General features: G+C 28.1%; 2 protein-coding genes across 5 annotated transcripts; one reads left to right on the forward strand and one right to left on the reverse strand.

Moving 5' to 3' along the window:
- Positions 1 to 1,473: 1,473 nt before the first annotated feature.
- Positions 1,474 to 15,710, reverse strand: LOC105210815 (eukaryotic peptide chain release factor subunit 1). 4 transcript variants are annotated; one of them, XM_054230030.1, is made up of 8 exons: positions 15,687 to 15,710; positions 13,252 to 13,663; positions 8,785 to 8,960; positions 7,934 to 8,403; positions 7,710 to 7,865; positions 7,392 to 7,589; positions 5,984 to 6,131; positions 1,474 to 1,668 (listed from the first exon to the last, which is right to left on the reverse strand). In XM_054230030.1, exons 2-8 carry the CDS (start codon positions 13,335 to 13,337, stop codon positions 1,586 to 1,588), a joined length of 1,317 nt encoding a protein of 438 aa, XP_054086005.1. In that variant the 5' UTR covers positions 13,338 to 13,663; positions 15,687 to 15,710; the 3' UTR covers positions 1,474 to 1,585. The 4 variants fall into 4 exon arrangements, with proteins under 4 accessions (XP_054086005.1, XP_054086003.1, XP_054086004.1 ...); XM_054230028.1 differs by lacking the exon at positions 15,687 to 15,710 and adding an exon at positions 15,502 to 15,668; XM_054230029.1 differs by lacking the exon at positions 15,687 to 15,710 and adding an exon at positions 14,438 to 14,598.
- A 768-nt stretch (positions 15,711 to 16,478) lies between these two features.
- LOC105209660 (retinoblastoma-binding protein 5 homolog) lies at positions 16,479 to 18,824 on the forward strand. The gene is made up of 7 exons (XM_011180194.3): positions 16,479 to 16,764; positions 16,835 to 17,055; positions 17,120 to 17,326; positions 17,388 to 17,569; positions 17,666 to 17,785; positions 17,960 to 18,588; positions 18,657 to 18,824. The coding sequence occupies exons 1-7, from the start codon at positions 16,746 to 16,748 to the stop codon at positions 18,740 to 18,742; spliced, it is 1,464 nt and encodes a 487-aa protein (XP_011178496.1). The 5' UTR covers positions 16,479 to 16,745; the 3' UTR covers positions 18,743 to 18,824.
- Positions 18,825 to 18,827: the final 3 nt, after the last annotated feature.

Consider the following 18,827-nt stretch of genomic DNA (forward strand, 5'->3'; position numbering starts at 1 on the left):
CATCAAACAAACAGTCAGCGCACTCTCGTCTTGGCTCCCACGTCGCTGTTGACAGTCATAACTTTGAAGTCGTAGATAATTTCTTATACGTAGGAACCAGTATCAACAACACCTACAATGTCAGCCACGAAATCCAGCGCAGGATCACTCTTGCCAACAGGTGCTACTGTGAACTGAGTTTCCACACCGTTGAAAGACCAAAATCAAACTCTACAAGTAGCTTATCGTTCCCTGCTTTATGGTGCAAAAGCGTGGACGTTGGAAAGACCAGGTAGACAGCGAACTGGTTTCACTTGGGATTTCCAACTGGTGCTGAATTGCGATGGAAAGAGAAGAATGGTGCGCAATTATTGATTCAGCTATAACCAGATAAACGGTTTCTACGCCAATTACATAAATTCAGACTTCGAGAATGGCTACAGCAAAAACAAATTGCCGGCTATATAAAAGAATGAGCCGCGAGATGTGCACCGAACTGGTTAACACGGCCCGACAAGTTGTCAAAACCAACTATAGATGTTCATACAGCCACAATAAAAACAACAACAACAGTGATTACCCCTTACTACAATCCATACTTTGTTATAAAGTAAATTAAGTTAAATAAAAAATGGAATAAATCAACAACAACTTGACAGCTTTTTTTTGCTTTGTTTTTTAAACTTTATTAGCCGTTAAATTCTTGTTTATTTGTTGGTTCCTCATATATGTAGATGTTATTGGTAGCAGTTCTTTTTTTTATTTTACATGTTTTTGTTTTTTTTATTTTTGCCTTTTCTAATTCTGTATATTTCTATATTGTTGTATATGTGTATATATAAATTACATCAGTTTTCTGTTTTAATTAACAAAATTATTTTCTTCGCAAATGAAATTGTTAAACATTGTTTTTGTTTTGTTTTTTTAATTTTATTTGCATAGAATCCAAAATGCTGTTCGACGCAAAAAATGACGTCGCTGACGTCGAAAATGTGACGTCTGCTTGGCAGGCAGGCAGAGTAGACAGACAGACAGACAGAGTGTAGACGAAGCACAATGTAGTTGCGCGTGTGTATGTGAACGACAACAGCAGTATGCCACAGACAGTCGCAGTTGCATAAAATCACGACTTTTTACTACAATTGCTGTGTTTGTTGTTCCCGCTTTATAGACGCTAGTTTTGTTGACAATCCCGCGCTGTTGTTTGGTTGCACGCGCTACAATGTTATTTTACCGCTTTTGCTGGAATTATATACAACACGCTACTTCCATTTGAGGTATTGCTTGCTATGAGAGTCTTCTGGAATTCTGGGAATTTTTTCTTGTTTTTCTTCTTAGCTACATACATATATATATTACTATTTTTTCGATGATTTTTCTTTTTTTAACAATTATCCTTTGACATCAACAATTCGATGAATATTCGCACGCCGTTTCACTACGTGATGTCAGCGGAGTTACTCTTTTTATTGGAAGTGGGTGTTTTTGCTTTGCTTTGTTTTTTGTTTAATAGATTGTTTTTTAAATTTAAATATATTTTTCATTATTTTTGCAAATGGAAGAAAATTTTTTTTAAGTATAAAAAAAAACAAAAAACAATAATTGTCTAATAGTCATCTATGTCGTAGTAATCATTCTCATCATCTTCGAGTTGCATACTCTGGAAGTCCACTTTGTAGCGTAAAATACCTGCAGAGGAGAAAAAAGATTTCTATTAGCATTTCATTTCATAGTTAATAATGTGCAAATGAGCGCACAAAAGAAAATAATTATAATAATAAATGAAATAAATAAATAAATATAGAAAATAAAAATTGGACCGTGTGTGTTTAGCGACTAAATAAATATAATAAAATTAAAATAAATTACTAATTTATTTAATAAAAATTTTTTGTATTATTTTATTTACTTATAAATTTTGTAGCAACAACACAACAGTCCACTTATGTACATATGTACATAATACATATGTATATACAAATAAATAACAGTTCACACATACGAATTACATAAACAAATAATTTCAGAATTTACTTGAAAAAAGTAAAAAAAAAGAAAAGAAAATATTCAATTAATTGTATGCATTATCCTACAAATGATGAAATTATTTTATGATTTTTACGCAGCAATATTTACCTCTAAGACTTGTACATACATACATACATTATATGTATTTGGTTGCCTTAGCAGTCTAAACTAGCGGACTTGGCTAAACTTTACGTTTACAGGTTGTGGATTTCTAAGCCACGGGGAACACAAACGTAAAGGATAACGGACAATTTGAGGGAGTGTAAACGACAGGATAGTTGAAGGGTATTTAATTAAAATAGTTAAAATTATATTAATTAAGAAAAGTGTAGTTACGAAAGAAATTCATCGTATAAAATTTTTTTTGATGTAAGAGAAATCATATTTGAAAATTTGAAAAATAACAGCAAAATATATAAAGCTTTTACATAAAAAAATATTTAATTTTTACATAAAAAACAAAAATTAAAAAAAAAAATAGAAATTTTTGTATTGAAAAATATAAAATTTTTGTTTAAAAAAAATTTAAATTTTTAAATTTTTGTTTAAAAAAAATTTAAATTTTTAAATTTTTGTTTAAAAAAAATTTTAAATTTTTGCATAAAAAAATAGAAAATTTTTACATAAAAAAATAGAAATTTTTTACATTAAAAAAATGGAAATTTTTGCATTAAAAATTTAAAATTTTTTGCATTAAAAATTTAAAATTTGTATATAAAAAACTAAAATTAAAAAAAAAATGGAAATTTTTGCATTGAAAAATATAAAATTTTTGTTTAAAAAAAATTTAAATTTTTTGCATAAAAAAATAGAAAATTTTTACATAAAAAAATAGAAATTTTTTACATTAAAAAAATGGAAATTTTTGCATTAAAAAACTTGAAATTTTTGGATTTAAAAAATATTTTTTTATACGAAAAATAAACTATAAATTAAATTTCCTGAAATAGCAACGAATTGCAGCAAATTTTACGCCAACATGGTAATATAAAGGGTGCATAAAAAGTTATTTTAATTTATCATATTTCCCACATTAATTTTTTTTTCCAAAATTCATATAAGAAAACTAAAAATAATTTGAATGACCCCCCAAAAATCACGGCATATAACGTATAACATAAATTGTGTATTTCATCGAGATTCAATGAGGAAATTGCACAACGGTATCCGCAATGACGTCGATACGACTTTGACGTCACATCCAACGCAAATAATATTTGATTGTAGAGGATTTTGCTGAATGGCTGAGTGGTGATTTCAGAGAATAACATTAAAAAATCTGTTTTTAAAGCGTTATAGGATACAACAAATTCTAGACAACGTTGTTGTTGTAATATTAATTAATGTATCAATTTCTTTTTGTACCAATTACTTTTTGCAGCAATTAATTTTTGTGCCAATTACTTTTTGAACCAAATACTTTTTAAACCAAATACTTTTTATACCAATTACTTTTTAAACCAATTACTTTTTAAACCAAATATTTTTTGTACCAAATACTTTTTGTACCAATTACTTTTTGCAGCAATTAATTTTTGTACCAAATACTTTTTGTACCAATTAATTTTTGAGCCAAATACTTTTTGCAGCAATTAATTTTCGTGCCAAATATTTTTTGTACCTAATACTTTTTTATATCAATTCTTTTTGTATCAATACTTTTTGTACCAACTAATTTTTGAACCAAATACTTTTTTATACCAATTACTTTTTGCAGCAATTTCTTTTTGTACCAAATACTTTTTGTACCAAATACTTTTCTATACAAATAATTTTTTGTGCCAGATACTTTTGTACCAAATATTTTTTTATATCAATTATTTTTATACCAATTACTTTTTGCACCAACTACTTCTTGCACCAATTACTTTCTGTTTTCTATTGTAAGGAATTTTCCAGCATCAAAGTTTGAGTAAAAGTTCAAGAAATTTGTAGGCGTAAATTGTTTTGTTTTGTCTTTTTTAATTCATTCATCTTGTTTTTTATTTATGCTTGTTGAAATATATATATTTATGTATATATACTGTATATGTGTGTACGTATGGTTTTTTCTTTTAATTATTTATTTATTTTTTATGCATGTGTTTTTTTTTGTATTATTTACGTTGGTAGGTAATATAGGTGTTTTGTATGTATTTATAAATTACGTTTTTACGCACAGTTTTTGCTTTTATTATTATTTATTATTATTAAATGTTATTGATTTATATTTAAATTGAATTTGAACGTATGGCTCTCATTAACTATTTTCTGTTTTGTTTTGTTTTTTTTTTTTAGTATTTTATCATATAAATATAATTAGTATTATTGTTTGTTTCATTAAATCAACTGCTAGGCGGCATTTTTAACGCGACACAAAATAATTTACGAGGTCGTTGACTATTTTCTGATTTTACTTTTTTTTTTTGTTTATTTTTTCGATTTTGCGCGCCAATTGTAAAAAGTGAATTTAAGTGAATCGAATTTGTTATTGCGTTTCTACATTTAAAAAACAAAGAAATTTCGAAAATTTATAGAATATATGAGAAAAAAATTTTGCAATTGTTGCAGTCGCATTTTATATGTATTATATTTTAAAACTGAAATACTAACTTAACTGCTGATTTCGGGTTAGCATTTGATTTCTTACAGTGTATTAAAAATTAGTTTATGCGAAAAAGTCACAAAAAAACCTGCTCTACATATGATCACTACGGTAATATACTTTTTAAATTTTTGCTTTGCTGTTGTTGCCGTGTGTGTTGTTGCAAAAGAATTTATATATGAATAAGTTATATATAAATTGTAGCAACGTGAGAGATAGTTTGAGATGAAATGGAGGTGTTTCTTTTTTTTTTTGTTCTGTTTCGCTTAATAGTCATCAAGATCAACATCCTCCAATGGTTCGTCAGCCTGCAGTGATTGAAAGTCGACCTTATAGCGTAAAATCCCTAATAAACATTTTACAAAAAATGCACACGAAATTAAAATACGCATGTGGAACGGGAGTGCGAAATAGAAAAAAGGGTGGCACAAGTGAAAAAATTTACAAAAAAAAAATTGCACAAAAATAAAGTGAACAAATGAAAATTAGGAAAAAAAAAAAGATTTATTTTGGACAAAAAGGAACGTTGATAGGAGTAGAATAAATTGTGTTTGTTGCGCATAATGACACAATTAAATTTTTTGTATGGTTTTTATTTTAGCCATTTACATAAGCAGCGACAAGGAATAAAAAAGAGAGAAAGAGAAATTTCGTCATTTAGCCAAACTTTTCTTAATATTACAGTACATTATGATTTTTTTTTTTCATTTTTTTAAATAAGCAATATATTATAAGCGCTAATTGCACAGAAATTTCATACTAAGAAACATAAATGCATTTTAAATACTTCATAACAAAATGAGGTTATGTTATATGAAAAAATGTCGAAATATTAAAAATGTATTTTGAATGCTTGTCATCAAAATGAGGTTATGTTATATGAATGAATACTCGAAATTCAATTATGAGTAGTTGCATTCAAATTAAATAATATTAACAAATTTCGAAATATTAACAATTTATTTAACATATTTGACAACAAAAAGAGTTTATGTTGAAATGAAAGAGTTGATTTACTTAAAATTCACTTATGATTAGTTGCTTTCAAATTATATTAAAAAAATTGAAATTTTCAAAATGTGTTTTAAATACTTTATTGTCAAGTTATGAAAAGTTGAGTGTTATGTTATATGAAAGAGTTGATTTACTTAATACTCAATTCACTCAATATACACATATGACTAGTTGCTTTCAAATTATATTTAAAAACATTTCGAAATATTAAAATCGCAGGATTTCGAATAGTTATTTTCAAAATATATTGAAAACTTACGAAATATTCAAAATCACTAGTTTCCGCAGTGTAGTATGAAATTTCTGTGCGTTTTTCTTCACTTAGCAAATAAAAAGAATTAAAAATACTACATTTACAAAAAGCCGCATGACACTTACCACCAATGCCACCGAAACCGCGCACAAACTGACTGCCCTCTTGAGATTTGTCCGTAATAATCTCAAGTGTAGCACCGAACATTTTGTAGTTGTTCGCCAACCATTCGAGCAGCGGTTGAGACTCGATTAATTCCATTTCGACGCCGCTCTGGAAAATGCATGAAATGTGTTAAAAATAATGTACACAAAAAAAATAAAATAAAATAAAATATAAATATAAATAATAATAATAATAATAATAATAAAAAATTAAAAAAAAAAATAAAAGAAAAAATATTATAAACAAAACAGAAAAAAAAAACAAAAAATAATAATAAAATAAAAAAATTAAAAAAAATATAAATAATAATAAAATAAAAAAAATTTAAATAATAATAAAATAAAAAAAAAATATAAATAATAATAAAAAATTAAAAAATATACATAATAATAAAAAATATAAATAAAAACATAATAAAGAAATTAAAAAAAATAAAAAACATAAAAAAAGAATAAATAAAAACATAAAAAATAAAAACATAAAAACATAATAAAGAAATTAAAATAAATAAAATAAAAACAAAAAAGAAATAATAATACAATAATAAAAAAAATGAAATAAAAACAAAAAATGAAATAAAAACAAAAAAAATAATAACAAATTAAAAATATAATAAAAATATTTAAAAAATAAATAAGAAAATATAAAATAATAAAAAAATAATAAAAAAAAATTAAAAAATAAAAGAAAAAAATATAAACAAAACAGAAAAAAAATAATAATAAAATAAAAAATAAATAAAAGTATTAAAAAAATATAAATAATAATAAAAAATTAAAAAACAAAAAAAGAATAAATAAAAACATAAAAAAATAAAAACAATAAAGAAAAAAAAATAAATAAAAACATAATAAAGAAATTAAATTATAAAAAATTAATAAAAAAAATAAATAAAAAAAACAGAAAAAAATAATAATAAATTAATAAAAAATTAAAAAAATATAAATAATAATAAATAATTAAAAAAACATAAAAAAAGGATAAATAAAAAAAAAATAAAAGAAAGAAAGAAATAAAAAAAAAATAAAAGAAAGAAAGAAATAAAAAAAATAAATAAAAACATAATAAAGTTAAAAAAAAAAATAAAAAGAAACTAATAAAAAAATATACAAAATAAAACAAAAAAATAAAATAATAAAAAAATAAATTATAAAAATATAATAAAAATATTAAAAAATAAGTAAGAAAATATAAATAAATAAAAAACAAAAAAAAAACAAAAAAAAAAAACAAAAAAAAAACAAAAAAAAAATAAAAAAAATTATAAAAAAAAGAAAAACAAACAAAAAATAATAATAAAATAAAAAAAAAAATATTTTCATCTTATAGCAGATGCTTCTCTGCTTCCTGTACTGTTTTCCAACTCACTTCCTTATCGGTGAAATGTGACTTGTCCTTCTCTTGTTCGGGCGTCAAATGCAATACTGTGTTCGACGTCGAGTTCGCATGATTCTTCAACACATAACGTTGTATATCTAAGTTCTCCCAACAGATTAAAGTCTCAACGGAACCCAATTCCAAGGCGCGCAAGGTATCCTCAACACCAAAACAATATTTGCCAGTGTCCTAGAAAAAAAAGAATTAAAAATTAAATAAATAAATAATTTTAGCAAATTTGCGCAATATTTATATCATAATAAATATGACAATTAAATAAAAAAATGTTTCTACAACAACATTATGTACCTGAGAGATTTCATCAAAGTAACGACCAATGAGTTTCTTCTCCTGTATAAATTTGACATTCTGCAATGACTCGGCCGCCAGTTCTATCGCTTGATTAAAACCATTCTCACCGCCATATGAGACATCCACCAGCTTGATGACCTTGGATTGCAGTCTCTATAACAAAGCAAAAAATATTAAATTATAGTATTATATTACAAAATTATATCACATTCAAAACTCACAGGATCGAACATATCAGATTGACTCAACTCGGTCTTAAAGTCCGCACTACCGGCCAAAATTAGGCCCGCAATATTCGGTTTATCATTTGTTATGAACAATTGCGTTGCCACTTCGGCCACTTTACGCACATAATTGTGACGTTTCTCCATGCGCAGACGTGCGAAACGCAACGCTGACTGACCACCACGCCCGTGCTTCTTCGGCAGATCGACAGTGAATTTGTGCAGTACTTCACGTGTATTACCCTGAAGTGTACCAAAGAGTGCGCCATTACCGTCCATCACGATGAAACCGAATTTATTATCATCGGCCAGTAAAGCGGTCAACGCTTCAGTGTGGAACTTATTATCGCATAAATATAGCGACGTATTGATCGGCTTGAAGGGTTCAAAATCAATATTCACCTTCTTCTCTTTGCCCTCTTCTGTGACAATGGTGCCGCAGTAGATGACCAGACCATTTGGAGGCACTGTAATGAATGGAATTTGCAAAAATTTTTAATTTCGTTGAGGAATTTTGTTAAAAAAAAAATACAAAAAAATTTAAAAAGATTTATAAAAAAAAAATACAAAAAAATTTAAATGCTAAAAAAAAATATTTAAAAAAAATTATAAATAAATTAAAAAAAGAAAATTAAAAAATAAAAAAAATTAAAAAAATAAAAAAAATTAAAATTTAAATAAAAAAATAAAAAAAAAATTTAAATTAAAAAAAAATTAAAAAAAATGTAAATAAAAAAATTTATATAAAAAAATTTAAATTAAAAAAATTAAAAAAAAAAATTTAATTGAAAAAATAAAAAAAATTTAAATTAAAAAAAGGTTAAAAAAACTTAAAAGCAAAAACTCACCTTTGGTGTATAATTTAAGCCTATGTTGTACCGATGTAATGGCGCCCAAGACGGACAAACGATTGACACGTGACTTAATGTTCGACGCTGTGCCGAATTCATCGGCCAACATTTTGCTGACACGTGAGATTTGATCCTTTGGCGGTATGATTAATGAAATCATGCTTGTACCATTACTGTAATGAGAAAAAAGTAAAATTAGATTTTTAAAAAATTTGAAAAAAAAAAAATTAAATTAAAAAAAATATATATTTGAGTTAACAAGCGTTTCATACCGTAAATATTGTTGATAAAATTATTTTTTTCAATATTGCTTAGTTTTGACATTTCTACAACAATAACAACCCATTGGAGACACCAAAACTCCAATAACAATAACATTTCTTGTTGGCCCCCACAGCACTGATATCAATAAACATTACCAAGAAATGCAATGCAATAAATTCATTTCAAGGCAATTCCAGCATTGCTTTTGTTTTCGAAAAAAAAACAACAATTTTTTCTTGTCTTTCATGCATCGCTGGCTCGCCAAATACGAGTTGGCACAACTTCAAACCGGTGCAAATTGGCCGAACCGAGTTAGAAGCAACCAAGCAAGCCAGCCAGAGCAGCCAGCAAGCAAAACATATAGTCACGTTATCAGCACAGCGACTAGTGACGTACATATATTATGTGGAATTAAGAGCAAGTGCGTACGGAAAACAACAACAGCTGTTAAAACATATGGGAAGGTTATTTTTGGTAGCTCGATTGGTTGGACGACTGACTGGACTGGTTGGTTAGCAATTATGTAGCGCGTGTATGTAGCTGATATAGAGTGAGAACCGGCAATGTTGCAGAGCAGAGATAATGTCAGAGAGCGTTTGTAGAGAGAATAGAGCATAAAGCAAGGCAACTGTTTCCAGTTAAAACTGCTTTTTATGTGTAAATAAAAAAAATAAAAAATGACAAATGAAGGTTGCAACAGAAAGAAAATTTAAATTAAAAATATTAAAAAATAAATTAAAAAAAAAAAATAAAAAATAATTAAAAAATCATAAAATTAAAATAAAATATAATAGAATAAAATAATTAAAAAACTAAATTAAAATTAAAAAATATTTAAAAATAAAATAAAAAAAAAACAAAAAAAAAATAAATAAAAAAATAATAATAAAATAAAAAAAATAATAATAAAATAAAAAAATAAAATAAAATAAAAAACATAAAATTAAATAATAAAAAATAAAATTAAATAAAAAACATAAAATTAAATAATAAAAAATAAAATAAAAAATTTAACTAACTTAAAAAAAAAATTAAAATAAAATAAAAAATAACAAAAAAATAAAATATAAAAATGCAGGGTGACTGCAACGAAAGAAGCTGAAAAGACACGGTCATGTATCAGTCCTTTCATATTGGCAAAACCTTTAACAAAGTAACAATACAAAAAGGTGAGAGACGACACAGTGTTATTTGCAGCATTAGAGGTGAATTGCTGCACAACTTCAGCACCAACTTGGCGAAAGAAATAAAACAAAGAGAACTCTAATATGAGACTCTGTGCAAAAACGTGTGTGGTGCAAAAATTGCGCGAGCTGCAAAATAACTACTGCATGCTTGCTGTCACCAGTCGCAGCCAACAAAGTCCAGTTTAAACTGACGCAAAGCAGTAAACATTAGTTTGATGCCGAGCCGTAGCTGCTGACAGCTTTGGTAAGCAGCTGCTCTACAACAACAATAAAAACAAGTGGTAATGCTATTACTGCTACCGTTGTTGGCAAGTAGCTGGCAAGAAAATTGTTGCAACATAGTGCGAAAAAGGTAAGAAAGAAACACATAAAGCAATACAAGAAATATAAATAAGCAAAGACAAATGCGAAAAATTTAAATAAGAGCGTAACACAGTATTAAAAGTGGGCAAAGTGAAAATGAGAGATAAAACATAGTTATAGATTTAGTTAAATTTTTGAGTTATAAAATATTTAAATAAAAAATAAAAAATTAAAAAAAAAAACAAAAGTTAAAAAAATAATAATTAAAATTAAAAAAAATAAAAAATAAAATAAAATTAAAAAATAATTATATATTAAAAATTAAAAAATTATAATAAAAAAATAATTAAAATAAAAAAAAAAATTAAAAAATTAAAAAAAAAAATAAATAAATAAAAAAACAAAAATTAAAAAATTATAATAAAAAAAAATAATTACAAAATAAAATAAGTAAAAAAAAATGAAAAATATATTAAACATTAAAAAATATAAAAATAAATAAAAAAAATAGTAAAAATTAAAAACTTAAATAAAAAAATGGAATCTTATTTTTTGCCTTTGCATGTACATATCTACTATATTCGAACTTATATTAGAAAAACTAGCATTTAGCAAATGATAAGCTTGTGCTATTCTCTCTTGGATGAATTGCAAAAATGTACAAACAAATAAAACGTGCGCCAACATTCTCTACTTCCCACCTAACCAGCTGATGGTATGATGATTCATCGCTGCGGAAAGGCGAACAACGTCAAACTTTCTTTACTTTTACATACATACACTTCCTCCTTTAGCTGATTATCGCTGATGGCGTGTGCAGCAGCGCATAATTTGACAAATTAAATCATGGAATATGCACATACACAAATTATAATAATAAACACATAGCTTGCTCAGTTTATATATACAATTTTAGAAATTCCGCTGGAAAACATCTAATGAATCTTACAATATTTTAAACAATACTATAACCTTTGAATAAAAATATATTATGTATATAAATTAAAAAAAATAAACAAGTTAAACGAAATCAAAAAACAAAAATAAATAAATAAATAAATAAAAAATAAAAAGAATAAAAAAAAAATAAAAATAAAAATAATAAATAAAAAATAAAAATAATAAATAAAAAATAAAAATAAAAAGAATAAATAAAAAATAAAAATAAAAAAATAAATAAAAATAAAATAAAAAAATAAGTAAAAAATAAAATAAATACAAAAAAATTAAATAAATAAAAAATAAAATGATAAAAATTAAAAATTAAAAAAAAATATCTAAAATAAATAAAAACTAATGTCAAAATAGTAAAATTGCAAAACAAATAGCTTCGAATTAAATTTTATGTGTTGCACACGATTGCATGTTAATAAAATAGATAACAAATATGCACAAGCACATAGTGGAAGGACGTATGCACATACATATGTACACCTTGAACACACTGAATGCATATTAAACGAAATGAATAGAAAGCTTTGTCAGCTTACGAAGTATAAAGATAGGGAAAATAAAAAAATAAATAGAGTCATATGAACAAACATATTTAGAGCTGTCTATTAAACTGAGTTATATGGTATACTTTGTAAATTAGTTTACTTTTTGGACCATTTACTTACATATATATTTTACAAATAATTATGCAGATTATAATATATAATGAGCTACACACGGTTTCGTAGTTCAATTGCACAAATTAAAGTCAATATAATTTCACATTAAATACCGATTAAAGTATACCAAAAAATATTCGTTCCTAAAACAATTGTCGCAAAGCGAAAATAACAGCTTTCTTCAATATGCAACTTAATAGCCAACAGATGCTTTAATTCACAAACATTAAATTCAAATAAATCAATAATGTTAAATATATAATAACACAACACAATTAAAATAGTTAAAACTTCAAATACAGCCTTGGTACAAAAATCAAGTTTTATATGCGTTAAAAATGTTATGTATTATACATATACATAAAATAATGCATAAATTTATTATTTGTTATTGCCATTGTTGTTGGTACGTGGCAGCACGCACGACTCTTTACGCATATGTATATACACATAAGAAGTATGGTAATTATTAACAAATGCACACAGTGGAGCAAGTAAGTAGATAAGGGATCCACATGCTACAAATGAGAAGTGTAACGAGGAGTAATAATGGAGTTTTCTTCTAATATAATGAAACAACCCCCAAAGAAGAGTATTGCAAAAGCAAATAACCACCCTCTAACTCTACAATACAAAAAAAGAGTATATGAGGGCGCCACACAACAGCTGCCAATGTTAGGCAGTCAGCTAAGCTTATGATGCTGCTCAGAAACTAGCATTTGTGAGTGTGGGGGGGGGGGGGAGATACATACTAAGTATTGGTGTTGAGTGGGTGGTAAAATACATATTAGGTATTGGTGTTGAGTGGGTGGTAAAAATGCGCTTGTAGCGCCAACGTAAACAGTGGTTGCTTTTAAGTGGAACGAAAAATGTAACAACAGCAAGCTGCGCATAAACAATTTTGTGAGATGACATTACAATAGCTGACATGTACACAATAAACTTCATTTAACAAGAAAGAAAGCAAATAACATTCATTCCCAATATACACATTATAAATATACCAATTTACTTTAATTTCGCATTTTTACTCTTTTCAACAAATTCTTCAGACATTTTTCTTTCTTAGCATGTCACTGAAAGCTTAATTCACTTACCCGCGTGCCATCTCCAAACTCTTAATGAGTTTCTTGATTTTCCAAATTTCGACATTGCGATCAGCGGACGTTTCCTCACCAGACATTTTTGTTGTGTGATTTATTTACACTGACTTTTCGTTGACTTTACTTTGATACTTCAATTTCCTAATTGCGCTTGCTGCACCACTAGATTTCAAGTGTTAATTTTTGACTACGGATTTTCAATAGAAATTTTCGTGTTATCAAACGAAAGTTTTTGTGGGTTATGCTTTTCTTGGGGTTATGCGTGCGATTTCGAACACTTTCCGCTATGTAACAAAATCTTGGGGGGGAAATAGCTGGTTATATATATGTATGTATATATTCCCTATTAGTTCGTAAGTGGCCTTTATTTCAACTTCAACGTTGCACCTTCCTCGAAGTGTATGCTCTGCAAAAAAAAACAAAGAAAAATTTAAAAATTTATATAAATACATGTATGCATGTTAAAAGTTTTCACAATAAACAAAATAAAAACGTCAAATGACTAATTCAGTGACTTTACACAATTCTATTATCATTAAAACCAGAAAAAATAGCACAATTATTCACTTTTACTACTAAAAAATTTTCTTCGAAAGTCCCAAAGGTTTTTCTCCCTTTTGTATTATTTGTTACCCCTTTGCTTTCTCAATTGAAAAACAATGCTCTCTCAAATGACAAGAGAGCGCACAATAAACGTGTACGGCGTTTTTTTGCAACTGGAACGAAACGAAACAAGGTTGGGTTTTCTCTGTGATTTTTTTTTTTTAATTTTTTTAAATTTTCATTTATTTATTTTTTTGGTACAATCATTTATGTTTGTAATTTAAAACTTTCACTATTATCATAACACTTTCGACAAGTTGCTCACAGTTTGCAATTTTCAATAACTTTTTATTCAAACAAATACAGTTGAGAGTAAGTTACTTATGTTCGTTGTCACTCGCATCCACTTCGTGGCAATTTTCTTTTGTCTGTTCTGTTGCTTACACCGTTCTTCCCTTGTGTTGCCTTTTTACACACATTCTATTGACTTTCAGAATTTTTGTCACTCTTGTACATTTTTACACACACACACAAATGAAAAAATCGAGTTATTACATATTATATTTTTTAAGTTGCTATGATTAATCTTAAACGGTTGCTTTTGAAATACATTTCAACGCTTGAAATCTTCATTCACCTATTCTACTGCAGCCATAAATCGCACAAACTGAGGGACAATCGTGCACACAAATTAAAAAAAAACGTGTGATACGTCTTTTTCACTGTCTATCTGCCAGCCTGACTGTCGCACTGTTTTCTACTATTCCCAATGTTTCGCTACCAACACTTGACAACACAGGAGAAAATTTTCGTTTTCATTTGTTCCACTTGAATTTTTACACTGTTGCATTCTACCTATTCACACTTCTACTACCATGCTAACACATACCATTTTACAGGTAGATGTGCAACAAACTGAACGCATACTGCAAATCGTACTCATTTGTTAAACAAAAAAGTACTGTTTTGCGTTGACCTCGCGGCCGTACTATTGTACGTTGACGGTCGTCCAGGCTTTATGTATTTTTGGAAAGAGCAACGTATTATACAGTTTACGTATAATTATAGCAAAAGTACAGTTTCTCATATTCCGCAAAAAGATTTGATTTCATATTTTAATAAGATATTTTTAAATTATTTGTTTTTAATATCAAATTCGTTGTCATATATTGCTTTTAACACTTTTGTATATGAATGTATTTTATTAAACGATTAACATATGTACATATTATAACGAAAAATTCAACCAGTTCAAACATTTCGTTCCACTTTTTAGTATTTTATTTAATGTACTATTATTCCACATATTCACGCACACGTTCATAAATAAGAACGGAAAATACCGTCAACTATGTACATTTACATTACCGAAAATGTAAAAATTCCACAACAGCAACACTGTTTGTGACTCTCACTTTGTATGAGAATTGCATTCAATTACATACACATGTATATCGCAACCGTTCACGCAACGTCTGGTCAAACAGCAAACTGTGATGACGTACACGTACTTTTTGGAAATAAATACTACTAAATAAAAGCTGTCGTGCTTTTCGCGCACTCTTCTCTTCCTCTTATTTTAGCGCGCACACGTACACATTTCTACACATACACAAAAACACACACTGATTTTGTAACGTTATTTTTCTTCACATTTTTTCTGTAATTTCCCCAAACGTTACACACCGAATTTTTACTTACATGCGTTCGTAACCGTTTAACGTACGTTTCCACACAAAAATCTATTAAAAATAAACACTTGAAATGCAAGAAATTGTCATGAAATGGAGTCGTGCACTTGTGTGGACTTCAAGCCATGTGCAATTTTCGCAGGAGAAAGGACAGGGTTGTATTGTGATTGACGTACAATACTGTCAGCACTGCACCTTTTTTTATTCTGCTATTCAGCTGACGATAGCAAAGCCGATGACGATGACAAAACGCCAAAATACAAGTAGCGGCCGCTCCGTTGGCTGGTTCGTGTTGAAATGAGCACAAAATGGTACATATTGTACGCGTTGTACGGAATACGAAAATTGTAATAGATTATTATGGTACGATTACGTCATACTGTTCTAGTACTATATTAATGGTACGTTAAAATGAATAAGAAACATACTTTAGAAACATACATTATGAATACTTACATCTGTGCCTCGATTTTATGTTATATTAACCACAATAAAGGCAAAACAAAATTTTTCTAACATTTAACTAGCAAAATATACGTTCAAAATAAAAACAACATTTTGGTACGATAACTGAACACTATTAACAAAATGGCGGCTGTGATGAGTGTGCATGTTTTGCAGCAGTGTAATTGCGAACTTAGTAATAGATTGTGGAATGTTGTTAATTACTTAAGATATTGAAATATAATAATCATGAAATTAAGTTTTATTGTTTTTTTGTTAAAAAAATTTTGTTAAAATATTTATATATGTATCAAAAATTTAAATAAAATTAAAATATTTAATAGCTTTCATATTGAAATATATTTTCTGTATTGTCGTGAATTTTATCGATATGTGTTTTAAGACCCAAATAATGTTATATACAACATAAAATACTTAAATATTTAAAATTTAATAAAATTATTATTTAAAAAAAACTATATCAGTTGATAATAAGTTAAACACTAATCTTTGTCCATCACTATTGTTTTCCCCCACTACTGTCAAATGTTACAAAAATCAGCTGTTTTGCTATTTGTTGATAAGATTAAGCGGCGTCCATAATTTGATTGGAAATAATTGAAATTTTTAAAATCAACTTTAAACAATACAATCATTTCATTGTAGCACATAATTATTAGCAAAAATAGCGTAAAAAGTGAACAAATTATGACAATTTAATTTCAAATTATTGGCTAAAAGTTTTGTCAGCTTACACGTAGTAGCCCACCGGACAATTATTCAATAAATACTCACATATTGTTTTTCAGTATGAATTTAGAATTATTAGGTAAGTCAATATTTACAATGTTATTAGTAATGATAATGTCAACGTTAATATAACTACAAATCAACTACAGAATCTTTTGGACAGAACTATCCGGAGGAATTCGATGGCTCACTGGATTGCATATCACTGGCGGTAACTTGTGCTTTCAATAAATATGGCACTTTATTAGCAGTTGGCTGTAATGATGGTCGCATTGTTGTGTGGGATTTCTTAACGCGTGGAATTGCAAAAATTATATCCGCTCATGTGCATCCAGTGTGCAGTTTGAGTTGGACGCGTAATGGACATAAGGTAAACAATATAAATTAATGATTTATTTATATTATTTATTGCGCAAAAACTTTCCGCATTTTAGCTGCTATCTGCTTCAACAGACAACAACGTGTGCATATGGGATGTACTCACCGGCGACTGTGAGCATAAATATCGTTTTCCATCACCTGTGTTGAAAGTGCAATTTGATCCACGAAATGACAAACGTTTTCTTGTGTGTCCAATGCGTTATGCGGCCGTGCTAGTGCGAATTGGCGATACGCACAAATGTCTGCCTTTAGATTCAGATGTATGTTGACATGTGTAATAATACTTATAGATAATGCATAATAGATTTTTTTTTCAAACAGGGCGATTTAAATATTGTCGCTTCGTTTGATCGACGCGGCAAACATATTTACACCGGCAATGCAAAAGGCAAAATACTGGTTTTAAACGCAGAAACGTTGGAAATTGTGGCGAGTTTTCGTATTATTGTTGGTTCTTCAAGTGCGACGGCTGTAAAAAGCATAGAGTTTGCACGTAGAGGCGAGTAAGTCTATTTTTGTAGCTTAGAAACATAATTCTCTTTAATAAGTGAAGTTTATCCAACATTAATTTTCATTAATCGTTTAATAAAATATTTCAGCGCGTTCTTAATAAATACCTCCGATCGCGTCATACGTGTTTACGACTCAAAAGAGATTATAGCGCTGGGTAAGGATGGTGAGCCGGAGCCAATACAAAAACTACAAGATTTAGTGAACAAGTGAGTAAAGGCTAATTGGAATATTATTGCAAAAGTGCTTAGTATGAAAATTTTAAATTTTGTCAAAAAATTTCGTGTGCTACCAAAAATATCAACCCTAGTGTTGCGTGCAAATATAAACAAAAACAAACATAAATATTGTGAATTCACATAAAATAAGGAATTCCATTACAGGACCACATGGAAAAAGTGTTGTTTCTCCGGCGATGGTGAATACATATGTGCGGGCAGTGCACGTCAACACGCACTCTATATATGGGAAAAGTCGATCGGGAATTTGGTGAAAATTCTACACGGCACCAAAGGTGAATTGCTGCTCGATGTTGTGTGGCATCCAGTGCGCCCGATTATAGCTAGCATAAGTTCGGGACTCGTTTCGATTTGGGCACAAAATCAAGTGGAAAATTGGTCAGCATTTGCGCCCGATTTTAAAGAGCTCGATGAGAATGTGGAATATGAAGAACGTGAATCTGAATTCGATATTACGGATGAGGATAAATCGGTTGATTTGAATGCGGATGCAAAGCAGGATGAAGAAATCGAAGTGGATGTATTAAAAGTGGAACCAGTGGCAGCATTTTGCTCATCCGATGAGGAGGGCGAAGACGAAAATGCCTTACAATTTCTACCGATGGCGCCAGAAGTCGAAGATCCCGAAGATGGCTGGACCATGCAAGATGGTGTGGACACATCGCTCACCAAAGAAAGTGACACAGCGCCGCAAGACTATGAGGATACGGTGTCGACGAAAAAGCGTAAAGTTAACAATTATGATATAAGCCTGCCGGATGCGCCAGTCGATGGTAAGTAAACTATTCTCACTATTGAAATTTACAATGAACACGCTTTCTTTTCTTTCAAAACTCAACAGAAACACATCCATTAATTTCAAGTAAAACAAATAAAGATAAGCAACCAGTGGGCGGCAAGAAGGCAGCGGGTCGTCCGAAAAAATAACATATAAGGTTTTAAATCTTTCTTTTTTACATTTCATTAATTAGGTAAAAAATATTAAAATTCAAAAAAAATAATGACTTTATAT

Source organism: Zeugodacus cucurbitae, chromosome 4 (assembly GCF_028554725.1).
Source record: "Zeugodacus cucurbitae isolate PBARC_wt_2022May chromosome 4, idZeuCucr1.2, whole genome shotgun sequence".
NCBI classification, from domain to species: domain Eukaryota; kingdom Metazoa; phylum Arthropoda; class Insecta; order Diptera; family Tephritidae; genus Zeugodacus; species Zeugodacus cucurbitae.

Excerpts from the sequence above, each read along its gene's own strand:
- LOC105210815 (XM_054230030.1), bottom strand. The coding sequence starts at position 13,337 with ATGTCTGGTGAGGAAACGTCCGCTGATCGCAATGTCGAAATTTGGAAA. Across the intron at positions 8,961-13,251 it reads AGTTTGGAGATGGCACGCGG|TAATGGTACAAGCATGATTT; the intron begins GTAAGTGAATTA and ends TTCTCATTACAG. Across the intron at positions 6,132-7,391 it reads CACATTTCACCGATAAGGAA|AGCGGCGTCGAAATGGAATT; the intron begins GTGAGTTGGAAA and ends TGCATTTTCCAG.
- LOC105209660 (XM_011180194.3), top strand. Across the intron at positions 17,786-17,959 it reads CTACAAGATTTAGTGAACAA|GACCACATGGAAAAAGTGTT; the intron begins GTGAGTAAAGGC and ends ATTCCATTACAG. Across the intron at positions 18,589-18,656 it reads GCCGGATGCGCCAGTCGATG|AAACACATCCATTAATTTCA; the intron begins GTAAGTAAACTA and ends AAAACTCAACAG.